Source organism: Diabrotica undecimpunctata, chromosome 3 (genome assembly GCF_040954645.1).
Source record: "Diabrotica undecimpunctata isolate CICGRU chromosome 3, icDiaUnde3, whole genome shotgun sequence".
NCBI lineage: Eukaryota > Metazoa > Arthropoda > Insecta > Coleoptera > Chrysomelidae > Diabrotica > Diabrotica undecimpunctata.
Genome location: NC_092805.1, coordinates 130,433,519 through 130,449,251, shown reverse-complemented (window position 1 = coordinate 130,449,251; position 15,733 = coordinate 130,433,519). Strand labels below are relative to the sequence as shown.

The following is a 15,733-nucleotide window of genomic DNA, read 5'->3' as shown; positions in this document are numbered from 1 at the left end:
TCTCCCTGTAATTTCTTTCAGTTTTTTATGGACATTAAAGGTGTCGTATCTTTTCTGAAGTTGTTCAATTTCTAGGCATTTGGTTGATATCCAGTTTTCTTTAGCTTCTCTATACATTTTTGTTATGATTTTATTGACTTATTTGTATTTTATTGGGTTTGTTTTATGTTTTTATCTTACGTCCATGAGGTCCATGATCTCTTGCTTTATCCATTATTGTTTTCTATTGTTTTTCGTGAACACAATGTCGTCTTCTTGTATTTGTTATTTTCGTTTTTGGAGCAGTCCATGTTACTTCAACTTCTGTCTGTACCGTTTCTAGTTCTTTCTCAATCTTGATACTTATTCTTTTCAGGGTTCTTCAGTTGTGAGATGCCTATTTTTCTTGACACTTTTTCTCTTTTAACTTTAAGAAACCTTTTTAGTATAAAGTCCATTATAACTGGATTGTGATCGCTATGAGTGTCAGCTCCAGGAAATGTTTTAGGAGATTTTATGTACTTCTTGAAGTTGTTATCGGTCAAAAGTCAATTTGATTTCTAACAATTATCTTTTCTGACGCCAACACTGATACCCTAATGTCCAACACATATATAAGAATTGATGGCCATTCAAAAATTAAAATTGATGTGTTTCAAGATTTATTTTTTTAAGACGTCTGTTAATGAATTTATTCCATAAATTTGCCTTATACTGTATACATGATATAACATTTAATGTTGCGTTATAACTTGTAAATATGTTTACTTACTTTGTCAATAGCTAGACCAAATCCAGCCGGACTAATAAGAGAAACTGCCCATAAATATTGAGGATTCTTACTAGAGACAAATATCTGAAGAAAATAAAGTAAACCTGATATTGGGATCATGAAAGCACTTACTACTCCAGCGGTCTAAAAATAATATAATTCATGATACTAATATAAATCATACATCATTAACCCAGATACTCCTAAAACTTTTTACTTCAAAATATGCTATGAATGGCTTTCTACTTCAATTATATTGTACCATTTTTAAATAAAACGAGCGGTTCTTAAGTTAAAAAGATATTCACCCTTAAAATTTTTTAGAAGAGAAAAACCTTTCTAATTACCAAGAGGATTCTTTTATACTTCGTCCTATTTTAAATAGTTAAGAAATCTTCTTGAGTAGTGATGCCCAGAACATCTCTGTAAGTATTTTTTTTTATTTTTTTTTTTGTAGTTAGTATCTCCCAGTTCCCCCAAATATAAGAATCCTTATCCACGACTCAGCTCTCCAACCAAAATTTTAAGGCTCCCTCCTTTTAACACCCTATAAGTAAATTATATTCAAAGTCTCATCTAATAGCACATAGTCAAATATTTATGTTAAAACTTACTAAAATATTATTTGAATTACATTTAATATTTAATAATTTATTTAAAAAATGTTGTGTGTTTTTTATAAATGTGTCATTTTTATTTGCAATTGGTTGTATAATATTTAATAAAAATTTTAACAGTTCACTACAAGGAGAATTCATGGTACTACAAATAGGTCTAAGTGATATATTCGTTTTATAAACTTTCGGTATACATTAGGCATCGAGAAGCCAAGGGGGATATAATAAGTGAGGTTTATCGCATTTTGAGAAAATGAAAGTTAAAGTTTAAATGTTATGATAAATCCTAGACAGGTTTCTTTTATTTTAATTTTTATATTTTCAAAGTATATGGGACTTTGTTTATCTATTTACCAAATTTAAAAAACAATATCAACAATAGTATGTTCGCTACAAATTCTTTGATAAGGTACAGCACTTATCCCTCTTGTTGTCATCAAGTGCCACCAATCACGCACTTCGATGTTCATCGCCCTTCCTTCTGGAACATATAATTAAATTTAATTGGTTGAGAAATGAAAAAGTTTCATATAAAAGTTAATTTATCTTTAAATATGGGACATTTTTCGGATCTCGAGTCAGTTGTGATAGTAGTGTCTAACTCATGGTTTTACCCGTGTAGGGTAGCTCCCTAGAGCACTTTGCTCGAAGAGCTCTGTTTCTTTCTAAGACTCTGAAGCTGAGTTTTTTTCTTCTTAGAAAGAATGTGTTTTATTTCCATCACCTAATAAAACCACAATGGCATTGTCTCTTCAAGATAATGCCACAATAAGAGCGTACCGGCCAACTACGCAATATAACACCATATTGCGCAATAGTTGGACAAATTAATAAACATGGAAACTTGCACCAAGTTGCAATCAGTTTTTCATACGTTTATTAATTACACCGGAGACGACATGGCGCCCAACCTTCAACGAACTCTACCACGACTCCGAGATGTCAGAGTTCTCATGCTCCGCGATCGAAAATCGCAAACAGTTCCAACACGATGCCTGCATCAAAACCACTCAAGAAAACAGCTGGGAGAAGCATCGGATGTTAGTACACCAAACTAACATGCCGATATCCACCTTCTGCAGCCCTGAAACCGTCGATGTGCCGCATCTCCGACGAGCCAGCCTACTTGATGCTAAGTACCTGATGCAATGGATGTCTCCGCAGTAGCCAGTCACTGCCTGCCCTACCATTATGTGGTCCAGAGCACCACGAAGGCCCAGGCAAACTCGCCTACGACACACCGGCGACATGCAGATGGGAAACGTACAGCTAGAGAGGACGAAGCCGCCGTAGAACGAGAGCACGTCGTCGAGGATGGACCTACAGATGCTGTCAACAACACCGACCACCGCCTGTGAGTGTTTTTGTGCAGTGTAAAAGTGCGCGCTACGCGAGTGTACGCGAGTGTAGTGTGTGTTAGAGGACTTGTAAGTAATTTGACAATATAGACATATTCATTTTGATATATTTCATGTTATATTTGATATATTTTATGCATTTTTTTTCTTTTCTATATGTGATTTGTAAAAAAAATTGTTTTCTTAAGTTTTTTAATAAAATCATCTTTTTTTATCAGTCTCAGAGTCTCCAAAGCAGGGGGGATGTCATCAAGTGCCAACAATCACGCACTTCGATGTTCATCGCCCTTCCTTCTGGAACATATAATTAAATTTAATTGGTTGAGAAATGAAAAAGTTTCATATAAAAGTTAATTTATCTTTAAATATAGGACATTTTTCGGATCTCGAGTGAGTAGTGATAGTCAGTGTCAACACATGGTTTTACCCGTGTAGGGTAGCTCCCTAGAGCACTTTGCTCGAAGGGCTCCGAATCTTTCTAAGACTCTGAAGCTGAGTTTTTTTCTTCTTAGAAAGAATGTGTTTTATTTCCACCACCTAATAAAACCATAATGGCATTGTCTCTTTAAGATAATGCCACAATAAGAGCGTACCGGCCAACTCCGCAATATTACACCATATTGCGCAATAGTTGGACAAATTAATAAACATGGAAACTTGCACCAAGTTGCAATCAGTTTTTCATACGTTTATTAATTACACCGGAGACGACATTGTCCTGTGAAAAAAGGTTCATGGTAATAAAAACCAGTTAGCTAGGATAACAATACATTTTACAAAAAAAACAAATGGTTTAAGACTCATCGTCTTGAAAAAATATGTTGTCTTGCTGTTCAATATCATTGTTGTCGGCAACTTGCATTTTCTTCTTCTTTCCGTTCTCCGGCTGAGTTATTGCTATTTAAAATAATGACACGGTATTTTCGATTATGCTTTGTAGTACACTGTAAATACTAAAAAAACAGTGTTTTACTCTGAAAACTGTAATCAAACCAACCAGACCACACAAACACAAAAATGTCGCGCTAACAATAATAGTGTTGTTAAGTTGGATGTCAATGGAGATAAGTACTATACATATCTCACTGTTCTTCTAAAAATGTGTTTACCTCAATTGGATTCCAAATAAACACATATTTAAGGAGTAGTTAAACTTTGCACCGCTAGATTGCGACAACAATTAGCGATTCGTTTATATCATTTGGCCACAAAATTTTCTTATATTTAAACTACATGACTCTACACTTATCTCAAAAATGTCACTTATCTCCCTTGGCCTTTCGATACCTCATATAATATGGACAGAATGGATGAGGACGCAAGAAATCTCCTTGGCAGTCCATTGTGTGTATATATATATATATATATATATATATATATATATATATATATATATATATATATATATATATATATATATATATATATATATATATATTAAGGATCATCTGAATAGTTCTGGGTTTTTCGGTCAAAAGGTGGAGAGAAAAAGACGAAAAAAGAAGATGGCTACTTTATCTATGTATTGAAGACGTTTCGCTTTCTAATCAGAAAGCATCATCAGTTCATCTAAAAAGAACAATATGAAAAACCAAACATCCATAGAAAAGTAATAATAAGTGTGTTACCTCAAAAAGACATGTAGCAGTCATTGATATTAAATATGTAAAAAAGCTAACGATATTGGACATTAAATGATTATGTTGTATAAACGATTAATTAAAACTAAATACAGTTTACAAATTAACTCAAACTTAGCACAGCAAAAGACCATGTCGATGGTATAGTCCACAGAAGTGGTAAGTACATTTTGGGCCATTTCGGGGTTAAATGCACAGTAATTATTAGCTTAAGGTAAAGTATGTTGTGCACAAATGTGACAGGTGTATCAATAATATTTTCAGAAATTCAAACTGTCTTTATGTGGTAAGTGCTGTAAGTCTGAATATATTGTAAATCACAATTGTGTTATGGATACTTATGAAAACAAAAACAGAAATACAAAACTTTTTTTTGTATTTTGACAACGATTTCCGAAGGGGAAATTGAAACGTCAATAAACGTAATTTATCCTTTAATTGTGGCTTATTCCCATTTAAATAGTAATTACTAATTTGCAGAGAACTAACAAGATCATGAGATCACACTTCCAACAGTATATTATTAGTTAAATTTAATTTTAACTTTAACTTTATATACTTTTTAATATTACTTATTAAAAATATATATTTCAATTATAATTACTTTAATTACTTTATAATTAAATTTAACTAATAATATACTATTGGAAGTGTGATCTTATGATCTTGTTAGTTCTCTGCAAATTAGTGTTTTATACATAAGCTTTTTTACCTACTTTTTATATACATGTACAATTACCACATGGTCTTTTGCTGTGTTAAGTTTGAGTTAATTTGTAAACTGTATTTAGTTTAAATTAATTGTTTATACAATATAATCATTTATTGTCCAATATCGTAAGCTTCTTTACATATTTAATATCAATGACTTTTTGAGGTAACACACTTATTATTACTTTTCTATGGATGTTTGGTTTTTCAACCTTCTTTGTCTTTTTTCTCTCCACCTTTTGACCGAAAAACCCTCCACTCTTCGAGTGATCCTCAATTTATATTAAGGAACCAATAAATGAAAGGAAAGGTGGTTAATAACACCAAATTTCCCCCATTGATCGGCTGTGGCTGATTAACCAGCCACAACGTTGACGATTCATATATGAGTTTTTGGTTTGACCTCACTTGTTTTGTTTGTTTTTTCTTAGCCGATCAATGGGGGAAATTTGGTGTTATTAACCACCTTTCCTTTCATTTATTGGTTCCTTACAAGCAGGTTGTCACCCAAACTCATCCTATCATTTAAATAAACCGCTCTATTATTAGGGTTGGTATTTCACCTTGCTGTTCTGTCATAATTAATGACCTCAAGGTGTTTACTGTCTTTTACGTTGGTGGCGTGATTGTCTTAATTAAACACCATTTTACCGGCAGCATTCAAGAAGAAAGGAGTGGTAATTTCATTATACATTAAATTATTCAATTTTAATATAAATTAATATAATAATGCTACCTAAAGTTAAAATTAAATCATAACTATTGCTGTATTGTTGGAAGTGCTTCTTTGATTTTCTTAGTTCTTCATTCTCTTGTTAATGTTTTTTTAACTTATACGTATATATAAAAAAACAAAACCACATGTTCTTTTTGCTGTGCTTAGTTTGAACAAATTGTTAACTTATCTAGTTCAATTTATTGTTTATACATCATAATCGTATAATGTCCATTTACTTAAGTGTCTTTACAACTTTATTATCACTGACTGCTACATTTTTTTTAAGGTAACACATGTAACAACTTTTCCATGCTTGTGTGGTTTTTTCATATTGTTCTTTTTAGATGAACTGATGATGCTTTCTGATTAAGAAAGCGAAACGTCTTCAATAAATAGATGAAGTAGCCATCGACTTTGTCTTTTTTCTCCACCTTTTGACCGAAAAAACCCACCACTCTTCTGAGTGATCGTTAATTTATATATATATATATATATATATATATATATATATATATATATATCTGCCTAAATATATAGATAAATATATAGAAAAGTATATTAAATTGTTTCATATACTTACCCTTGCTTTGTCGAAAAACGGTGTTATCATAAATGCAAACATGATAAGCGAAAAACCATAAAGTACAATTACAATGAAGATCAGTATGTGGTTTGAGTAAATAAATGCTTTCAAATAGTATAGCAGTAAAATGCATACTATAGATACAAATATTACAAAAATTGCGTAGATGATAAACCAGGATGACCTAAAAAACACAAATTTTAGCTAATTAAAAAAGGGAAACAGAAGTTTTATTGTTTTTGGTATTTTAAATATTTTCTATTGGTTCAATATTACACAGGGTGGTCCTTCAGTAATTGCACAAAAGGAAACCGTAGATTCTACACTTTAAAATATTACGATTTATATTATATTACGAAAATTTTATTTTTCGCTATAACTTTTACGTTTGTAAATATTTTTGGACAAAAATTTATAATTGGATGCTTTAAAGCAAGATAAATCGTTGGCCTAATAACCGATATTGTTATAAATACAGTAAACACATAAGCAATTTAGTTCAGCATAATATTATTTCGTTAGTTAATCAGAATAGACCATTTGTTCGAGATGTAATTATAGTTACTCGTAAGCTGTAACGTAATCATATAAATAAATAATGTCATCGATAGGTTATTCCGTGTGTATACAAGTAACCAATGGACTAAGATTACACTGTTATTTTTGAGAGGCGTAGTGTTTGGGTTGAGACGAGAATATATAATGCCTTTTGGGGCCTAGTACCCAGCCTGAAATGTGAATATAGAATGCTTTTTAAAGCGTACTGCTTAGTTTGAGACACAAATGTAGAATGCATGAATTGCGCTCGAATCCAACAATTTATAGGAAAAAAGCAAACTGCCAGTTCCAACAGCTTTAACGAATTTTCATAAAGTGAGTGATTTTTAACATAATGTAAACTATTGTTTGTCACATATTTACGAAGAAAATGCATAAAAAATCATTAAACTAAAAGATTTATTGCCTTTTGAATAAGGATGCCAAGGACAATAAAACCTATTGATACACTTCCAAGTAGATCAATATACCTGTTTTCTAGCGAAAGCACTGTGGATCAAATTAGAGGAATAACATTTTACGACCAGGTGTTGGGTTTCAAAAACGGAAATTTTCGACTGGTTTTAATTTGAAACGAGATATATCGGACGCAAACATGAATATCAAGGCGTATTTTAAATTATTAATTGTAAAAGAAATAATTAAAGATTCTTGATGGTATGTTAAGAGTTTAACACTGGTTTTAAAGACATTCCAAACAGTTCTAACCTCTGCTATTACTAAATCTTACCAGAACACTGAGTCCATAAGTCCCATTAGTCGCATTCCTTCTTTTATCTTTTTCTCTTTTTCTCCGACTATTAATATCATAAGATAAGTAATGAATTGCGAAAGAGCTATTATCATATAGAATGGAATTATAAGACGAAGGAGTATTGACCAACTACCTACTTCCGCCGCTTTTGGAAATATTTCCAAAGCTATATCTGGTATGTTAGTTTTTATCTTCTCAAGCTAAAATAAAAATAAAATACATTTCAGCATAAAACAATAAAATAACGACGCATGATAAACCATATATGAAAAATAAATTATTGTTCTTAAAATATAACCTAACATTAGTGAAAGCACGTAATATTTGATATTTGTGACTTAAAAATAGTAGTTTACTACGTACTAAGTGGTAGGAATGTAAAAGATTGAAATTAACTGTAAAAAAACAAGCGAAAAACTACCCGGTAGCATGTGCTTGAGGCTAAGTTCAGATGATCGCGCGTACAACAAACCGCGCGGCTATAGATGCAGAGTAGTCATATACAGATGTTTATATCGTCGCGCGTCATCGCGCGTTAACTTGCGATCGCGCACGATTATCTTTGCTGAAGTACAACAATCAAGCATAGATGTGTTCAGTTGATTAGCGTGATTAGAGCCGGTTAGACGTACGAAGTGTGTTAAGATGAACGATTAATTTATCACCGACTTTTTTATCGATGAAGCAGAAAAATGACCAGCCATATGGAACTTGAATTCGAAGGAATATTATAATAAAATACTGAAGAAACAGGCTTGGGAGCAACTAGTTTTTTTTAAATATTATTTTTAAATATTATTATAAAAGTAATATTGTTTAGACCATACCATCCTGCCAGTCTAGCCTTCCATCATTTACAAAGTAATCTGTAAATGCAGTTCGAACTATATCTGCATCTCGAATGGCGCTCCCAGTGTGTGATCTATTCATATTCAACCATGGTGTGGCATAAACTGTATCCTCGTGTGTGATATCATCTTGATTGATTGTGTGAAAAGGTGATTGATATATATTGTTTTAGGTCCAGATATAGCTGTCTTTCTGCTTTATTAAATATTACAGATAATATTTTTAGAGCCTATGACCAAAACAAAATATCAATTCTAATTCTTCTAGACTACTCAAAAGCTTTTGATACAATTAACCATAATTTGTTATTCTCTATTTTAAAATATATTGGTCTAGAAGCGAGAGCAGTTGATCTAATGAAATCCTATCTTTCTAATAGATGTCAAGCAGTAAAACTTAATCAAAATATTTCTTCATTTCTAGATCTTAATACTGGTGTGCCTCAAGGATCTATATTAGGTCCAATTTTATTCTCTATATACACATCTAATTTTCCCTCTATGTTTTTGTCCTGTTTACAACATTATTATGCAGACGATACCCAACTCTATATGTCATTTTATCCAAATGAGTGTGATCAAGCGGTAAATGCAATAAATCATGACCTTCTTCAGCTGTAGATTTTTTCTCAAAATCATTGTTTAAAATTGAATACATCAAAAACTCAGGGTATCATTTTTGGGAGGAATCTCCATAGGAAAATATTTTTAGAGAATTATGCCAATCGAATTATCTTAGGAAATGATAATTTAATTTTTAGCAAAAAGATTAAAAGCCTTGGGGTTTGGTTCGAAGAAGATTTAAGGTTTACACATCATGTAAGTATTTGTTTACAACGAGCTTACGCAGTTTTAAAATTACTGTATCAAAGCCGCAATTTATTAAGTAGGGCGACAAAGTCATTATTATGTAATGCTCTGGTATTATCAAAATTAAATTATTGTGACGTACTTTACAATGCGTGTCTCACTGAATTTGATTCATGGAGAATACAGAAATTGCAAAATTCTTGTTTGCGTTTGATTTTTGGCATCAGGAAATTTCAAAGGATAAGTCATGTTTTCACTGCAGTCAAGAGCCTAAATATGAAAAATCGTCGGAAACTCCATGCTTTATGTTTTTACCATAAAATCATTCAAGAGAGAGTTCCACCATACCTGTACAATCGAATAACTTATAGGACGGACGTTCATAATCTTAATCTTAGACACAAGAATACCCCCACTTTACCTAAACATACAACATCCTTTTTTAAACGTTCATTTTCATATTCAATTGCTTGCAATATTAAGAGCTTGTCCTACAATATTAAAAATCTGTCTAGAGTCAAGTTCAAGAGATTAATTTATGAGCAGTTGTTAGCTGAACAGTAATTTAAGAATTAAAAAAAAATAAATAGTTTATAATTTATAAATTTAATATGTACTTAATATTTTTATGTTTTATTGTAAATACAATTCATTTTCTATACTATTTTCGGGGGGTTAGGTGGAAGAGCAGTTGTGTGCCGCTGTTGCACAGTGGTGCACAAACTGAATCTCGCCCCATGATATTATATTTCATTGTAAAGAAAATTTAATCTGTTGTTAATAAAGACATTTATTATTATTATTATTATAATTCTGACAAAGTTGTGCAAGACACAAATAGCTTAAACAATGTTTTCAGCAAAGTCAAGTGTACCGTCTATGGGTCGGTGCAAAATTCGCCATTTGTTGCACATAATTCCAAACGTGCATTCAACATATCTTTGAGCTAACGATAAACGGTAATTATATATATTTTTTTGCGTGCTACAGCATTTTGCCACCATACGGCCTCATTAAATTGTCCATCATGGCAATAGCTTCATCTGCCACTATAACATGTGGTAACTTATTACCGAAGATATTTATGATCTATTTAGGTTCAGGAACATTTATTGTCTTTTCAGTGAGATTTTTGGAGAAGGTCACTATCAGTCACTATCTTTACCATACGTTCCAACCTTGACCCATATAAAGCAGAAATTAGCGTCACATAAAGCCATTAGCACCAATGAAAAAAAAATGTTTAAAATTATAGTACATAGATCCGGAGTTTGGAGGCTGAATTAATCGAATGTGCTTTCCGGTCAATGCACCGATGCAGTTAAGAAAATAAGCTTCTTGTTTAAGTTCTTCAAATATTTATATCTATTTCTCTTTACTCGATGCATTTATGACAACTGCTTTTAACTTCTCCCATATCACCTTGCACACTTTTTGAATTGCACTCGATAATGTAGACTTTCCAATTTTATAACCATACTGCAATTCAGCTAACAAACAACCACTTGACAGATACCTGCAATAGAATAACAATTATTATCATTTCTATTTCAGCATCAACACTGGAGAAGAAATGGAAGAATTTACGTGATGTATATGTGAGAGACATTAAAAAAATTAAAACTTTAAAATCTGGTTCGGCAGCAACATCGAAATCTACTTCGGCGTATTTTCAAAGATTAATATTTCTGCAACCCACCGTCCAAAAAAAAAGTGACAGTAGTGTTCAAGTAAAGGGATGATAATGATAACGACATCGACGTTCCCGAATCAGCTGAAGAAAGCAGTGACAGCAGCTTAAGACCTCCGGGAGAATATCCACCTGCTACAAAGAAGTATAAACTTTATCCAGCAGAGGAACATTTTGCCAAAATATTAGAACAGAGTATTAACCAAAGAAGACCTATAGAAAAAGAAGAAAACAATGAAGGTAAACTATTTTGACTATCATTACTTGGAGAACTAAAGAAAGTACCCGAGCACAACAGTTTAAGATTAAATATTGAAATATATGATTTAATAGCACGATACCAAGTACAGGCAAATACTCTGCAATTCCAGGCAGCCACTGTCTTCTAATGCATCAATATACGATATTTCGTATTTAACAAATCAGCCATCTAGTTCTTAGAGTCAACATAACGCAAATCCCCAGGAACGCCACCCATTGCCTAGAAACAATAGCTTAGTTACACAACAGAGTTCCGTGTGGCACTACGAGTATCAACCTCATTCTCAGTATGGATATACCACATATCCTCAAACAGAGACTACAAATACAAATTCACAATATATACCATCACCACTATCTAGTGCAGAAACTCAAGAACTTAATTTGTTTAACAGCGATGAAAACAGTACTTAACGAACAAGTGTAAAAATGTTTTTGATTTATAATAAAATAGTATGATTTATTCACTAGTTAAAACTTACATTTAATTAAAAGCTTACCTTAACGTAACAATGACTTTTTCTTTCGGCGATATGCAGTATCGTATAGCATTTTCACTGCACTTTAAGTCGTTTTCAATAATGCTCATTAAACAGTCAAGTGACGTGACCGATGTCCTGAAATAGTTGAAAAACTTATCTCCGTGTCTTCTCAGCTTTGGATATAAGGTAATATAATAGACTCAAAGTGGTTCTCTTGCTTAAAATAGGAAGCACCCAATTTCTTCTTTCTCTTCGTCGACGTTGTTGTTTCAATCTCCGATACAAAACCCATAAACAGATTGCCTTATCAACTGCGTTCTCGCAACTTTGGAATAAAAAAAAACGCTCGACCATCTGATACATCATCGTGCGTTAACGAGCTACAAGCGTGCGTTGTCGCGCGACCATGTGAACTTAGCCTAACTGTCTTTAAAAATTTTCCATTTCTCTTTCAATATCTCTCATTCCAATCTCTGCGTACAGGTCATCGAGCAAAAAGACAAAAGAGGGAATCTAATCGTTATGAAAAGGAGACCAAAAAAGTGGCCTCTGATCGCGGACATATCCGGAAATACGAATGCGCCAAATTTAAATTTCATGACACTTCACAATAATCATACAGTGGTGTAGTGGTTCTAATTTATCTATTTATTTATTTTATATTAACATAATATTAATATTACATAATATTAATACATAATACACTTTAAATACTTTATTTAACACTAGAACACAATAAAGTTTTAATTAAATAATAACAATAATAGTCTAAAATGTGAAACAATTAAAAAACTTCAATAGAAAATACAAACAATCTTTAATGTGACAGTTGGGACAAACAATAACATCAGCAATAACATAACCCAACTAAATTTGATTTCTTAAACAAGGAAAGAGACTCCGTTTCCTTGTTTAATGTGGCCTCTCAAGATGGCACTTCCTGTCTAACAATATTTTTCCCCTACTACCTTTACATTCCCTCTTTTGTCTTTTTGCTCGATGGTACAGGTAGGCGCCGCCTACCCTGTTTATGTGTTCAAACATTAATATAAATTACTTAATTTAAAATTGTGATTTACAAATTTTGACTTAATACTTATTTCAAATAAAAAAGCAATTTTTTTATATTCTTTTCAAAGTTAAATATTTTACTCTCCTCGTAGTATTAAAAGGCACTTCAAATTTTCGCTTGCGAATGGAATAAGACGTATGTTTTTCTGTCTAACTTACGCTTAGGCAGGAGCAACATATCTACAAGCTATGAATTGTGAATATTTTATTTGGATAGGCGACCCGATCAGCCAAATTCAATGAGTTTCGAAATTTTTGTTGTAATCATAACGTGTTCTGAACAAAGTTAAAGAATTTATTTATATTGGGTCTATTTTGTCAAGTGCTAGTGAAATTATAATAATTGTTTTTTAGTAGAAGGTTAAATATTTTATAAATAGGTAGGACAATTTAAATTTGTTTATGAAAAGCAAAGTGATTGGTTGAGTTTACCGAAAGCACAAGCTAATTATAGCCACAAATGTCAAACATGGAACAACAAATTTCGGTTTAGCAGTATTGGCATGTTTTTATAAAAAAGAAAAGTATATTTTAGTTATATTATGTAATGAATTCTGCAATTTTTGATTTATATAAAACAAGGATGAGTAAATATTTGTTTCTTTGAAGATTAATTGCAGGTAATTATTAAAATTTTTTGGCAATTGCCCTTTGATAGATTAGGGGATAGATTTGGCAATCGTCAAATTAGCAGATTGCAACAGATGTTTGCAATTAATCTAGAAAGAGACAAATATTGTTTCGTTATTGTTTCATATAAATTAAAAATTGCAGAATTCCTAAAATAGTATAATAAGAATGTACTTTTTAAAAGCTTTCTCTCTTTATATTTGAAGCATACAACATATGCATTCTAAAAACATCCCAACACTGCCAAACCGAAATATTTTATTTCATGGTTGACATTTGGGGCTATATTCAGCTTGTACTTTCGGTAAACTCAACCATGTGATTAAACAGGTAAATTTAAGTATTTAATATAAAATGAATATTCTAAACGATATAATCTGAAGTTTGATTGAAACGCCTTTTTCAAGGCGGCCAAATCAAGAAAGATTAGAAATTATTGTAATGGGTCGGCCTTTGCCAAATTTACAAATCTTATCTACAGATAAGACGGATAATCAACCATTTTCGATATCGTTTCAGACAATATGGTATAAAAACCATAAATGGTTATGCGGTAGTTATTTTAGAAAAGCACTTTTTTGTTGACCTTGCCCACGGTTCGTAGACTTACTACGGTTGCCTCTTCCGACTGGGGTGGGGATGCTTGAGTTACGTCACCAGAGTACACAAGAATACAAAACCCATTTATTTGTGATTGATACTGAATGTATAGGGCAGGTCGATTGCAGTGTTGATTGGTTGAAGGGGAAGAATTACGTCACGAGAGTACACTTTCGGGCTTAATGTTCATTGGTTAAGCGGAAGAGGCAACCGTAGTAAGTCTACGAACCGTGGGCCTTGCCTACTGCTTTCAAATTTGAAGCAAACTGTTTGAGTGAGTCGGAGATATTTGGATTTGAAACATTTATCAGCTAGTGTCAAAAAACATAAATATTCGAAAGAACATTTAAACAATTTAGTAGCTTTAAAAATATTTTAGGTTTAAAAAATACGCAAACTATTGACAGTGCTTTAGCTAGACATATTACTTTATCCAATAAGTTATATAATGAAGAACGGAACAATGACGAAAATGTATTGAGCTTACTGAAAAAAAATTTTTAGAGTCATATGAAATAGAACAAGTTATTGATGAAGTAAGACCTTTAATTATTCGTAATGATGAAGATTCAGATGAATCAGATAGCGAGTCAGAAATTTTTCAAAAACTTTAAATATCTCAAAAACGGCTATTTTTTTGAGAATGCTATCCCAATAAAAATCGATCCAGAATTTTACGTAGATTCTAAAAATAAAATACCAAAAAGCACAGTTTATATTTAAAATAAGAAACTTAATGGCGACTTCCGGTACAACCGGAAGTGCTAGCAGAAAGCAAATATTTAAAAAATGAAGAATGCTTTGCTTAAGCCATTATTCCAAGTTTGCAGAAACCAGTGACGACCAGAACTTTGAAAACTTTTAACCAACATGTTGCGTGAATGACCCTGTATATTTCATATTCAATGTTTATCAATTTACATTATGATATTCAATTATTATAAAATATAATACAAAGTTATTTTATTAAAAAAATCCCTAATGTATTATCAAATTAAGAAAACCGTACATTTTTAATTTGAGAACTGCTGACTACCTGAGGCAAATCTGAACAGACACTTTTATTATTTATGCGACAGGCTAAAACGATCCTACTTTAACTTAGTTTGTTTATTGGGCCATCTACTCTTATTTCTCGTAGCATTTCTACTCAAACGTGAACCAATTCTGTACAGCGCGCCTTGGAGTAAAACCTTACATGCGAGACATACAATGTGTGCGGTGCGGCATGTTGTGTTACATTTGTGCGAGGCACACTTGCCTCACATGGCGATCAAAAAGATTACATTTTTTTAGCCTTGCAAATTCTTCACAATTTTTCAAAAATGTTTCCACATTATTTGATAATTTAATGATATATTTGATAAACAAAAATTAATTAATGAACTGAATGGCATTTATAAAGATCAAAAATTTTATACATTAAAATTTTGCAATATTTTAACGAGAATGAATTAATTTAAATATTTTTTTTAGCATAAGAAACGCGATATTGCAAAATCTACTGACAGCTTTGTCTTTATTTTCAATTGAGAAGGATCTTCTTTACAGTTTGTCTAGAAATCCCCCATGGGGGATACCTTTTAACATTAGTTTAAAAAAAATTAATTCGCAAAAGATTATATTTTAACGTATAGTTGAAAAAACATCC

The 15,733-nt window shown here is 31.9% G+C and overlaps 1 protein-coding gene across 2 annotated transcripts in view; it reads right to left on the bottom strand.

The window, feature by feature from the left end:
* The window catches only part of LOC140437410 (cholesterol transporter ABCA5-like), a 154,944-nt gene that overhangs the window by 89,066 nt on the left and 50,145 nt on the right, over nucleotides 1-15,733 (bottom strand). For both annotated transcript variants that reach the window (XM_072526926.1, XM_072526925.1), the window contains exons 6-8: nucleotides 7,667-7,890; nucleotides 6,376-6,562; nucleotides 752-895 (exon numbers count right to left, since the gene is read on the bottom strand). In XM_072526926.1, coding sequence (XP_072383027.1) covers nucleotides 752-895; nucleotides 6,376-6,562; nucleotides 7,667-7,890 — 555 coding nt within the window. The remainder of the gene's footprint in view (nucleotides 1-751; nucleotides 896-6,375; nucleotides 6,563-7,666; nucleotides 7,891-15,733) is intronic.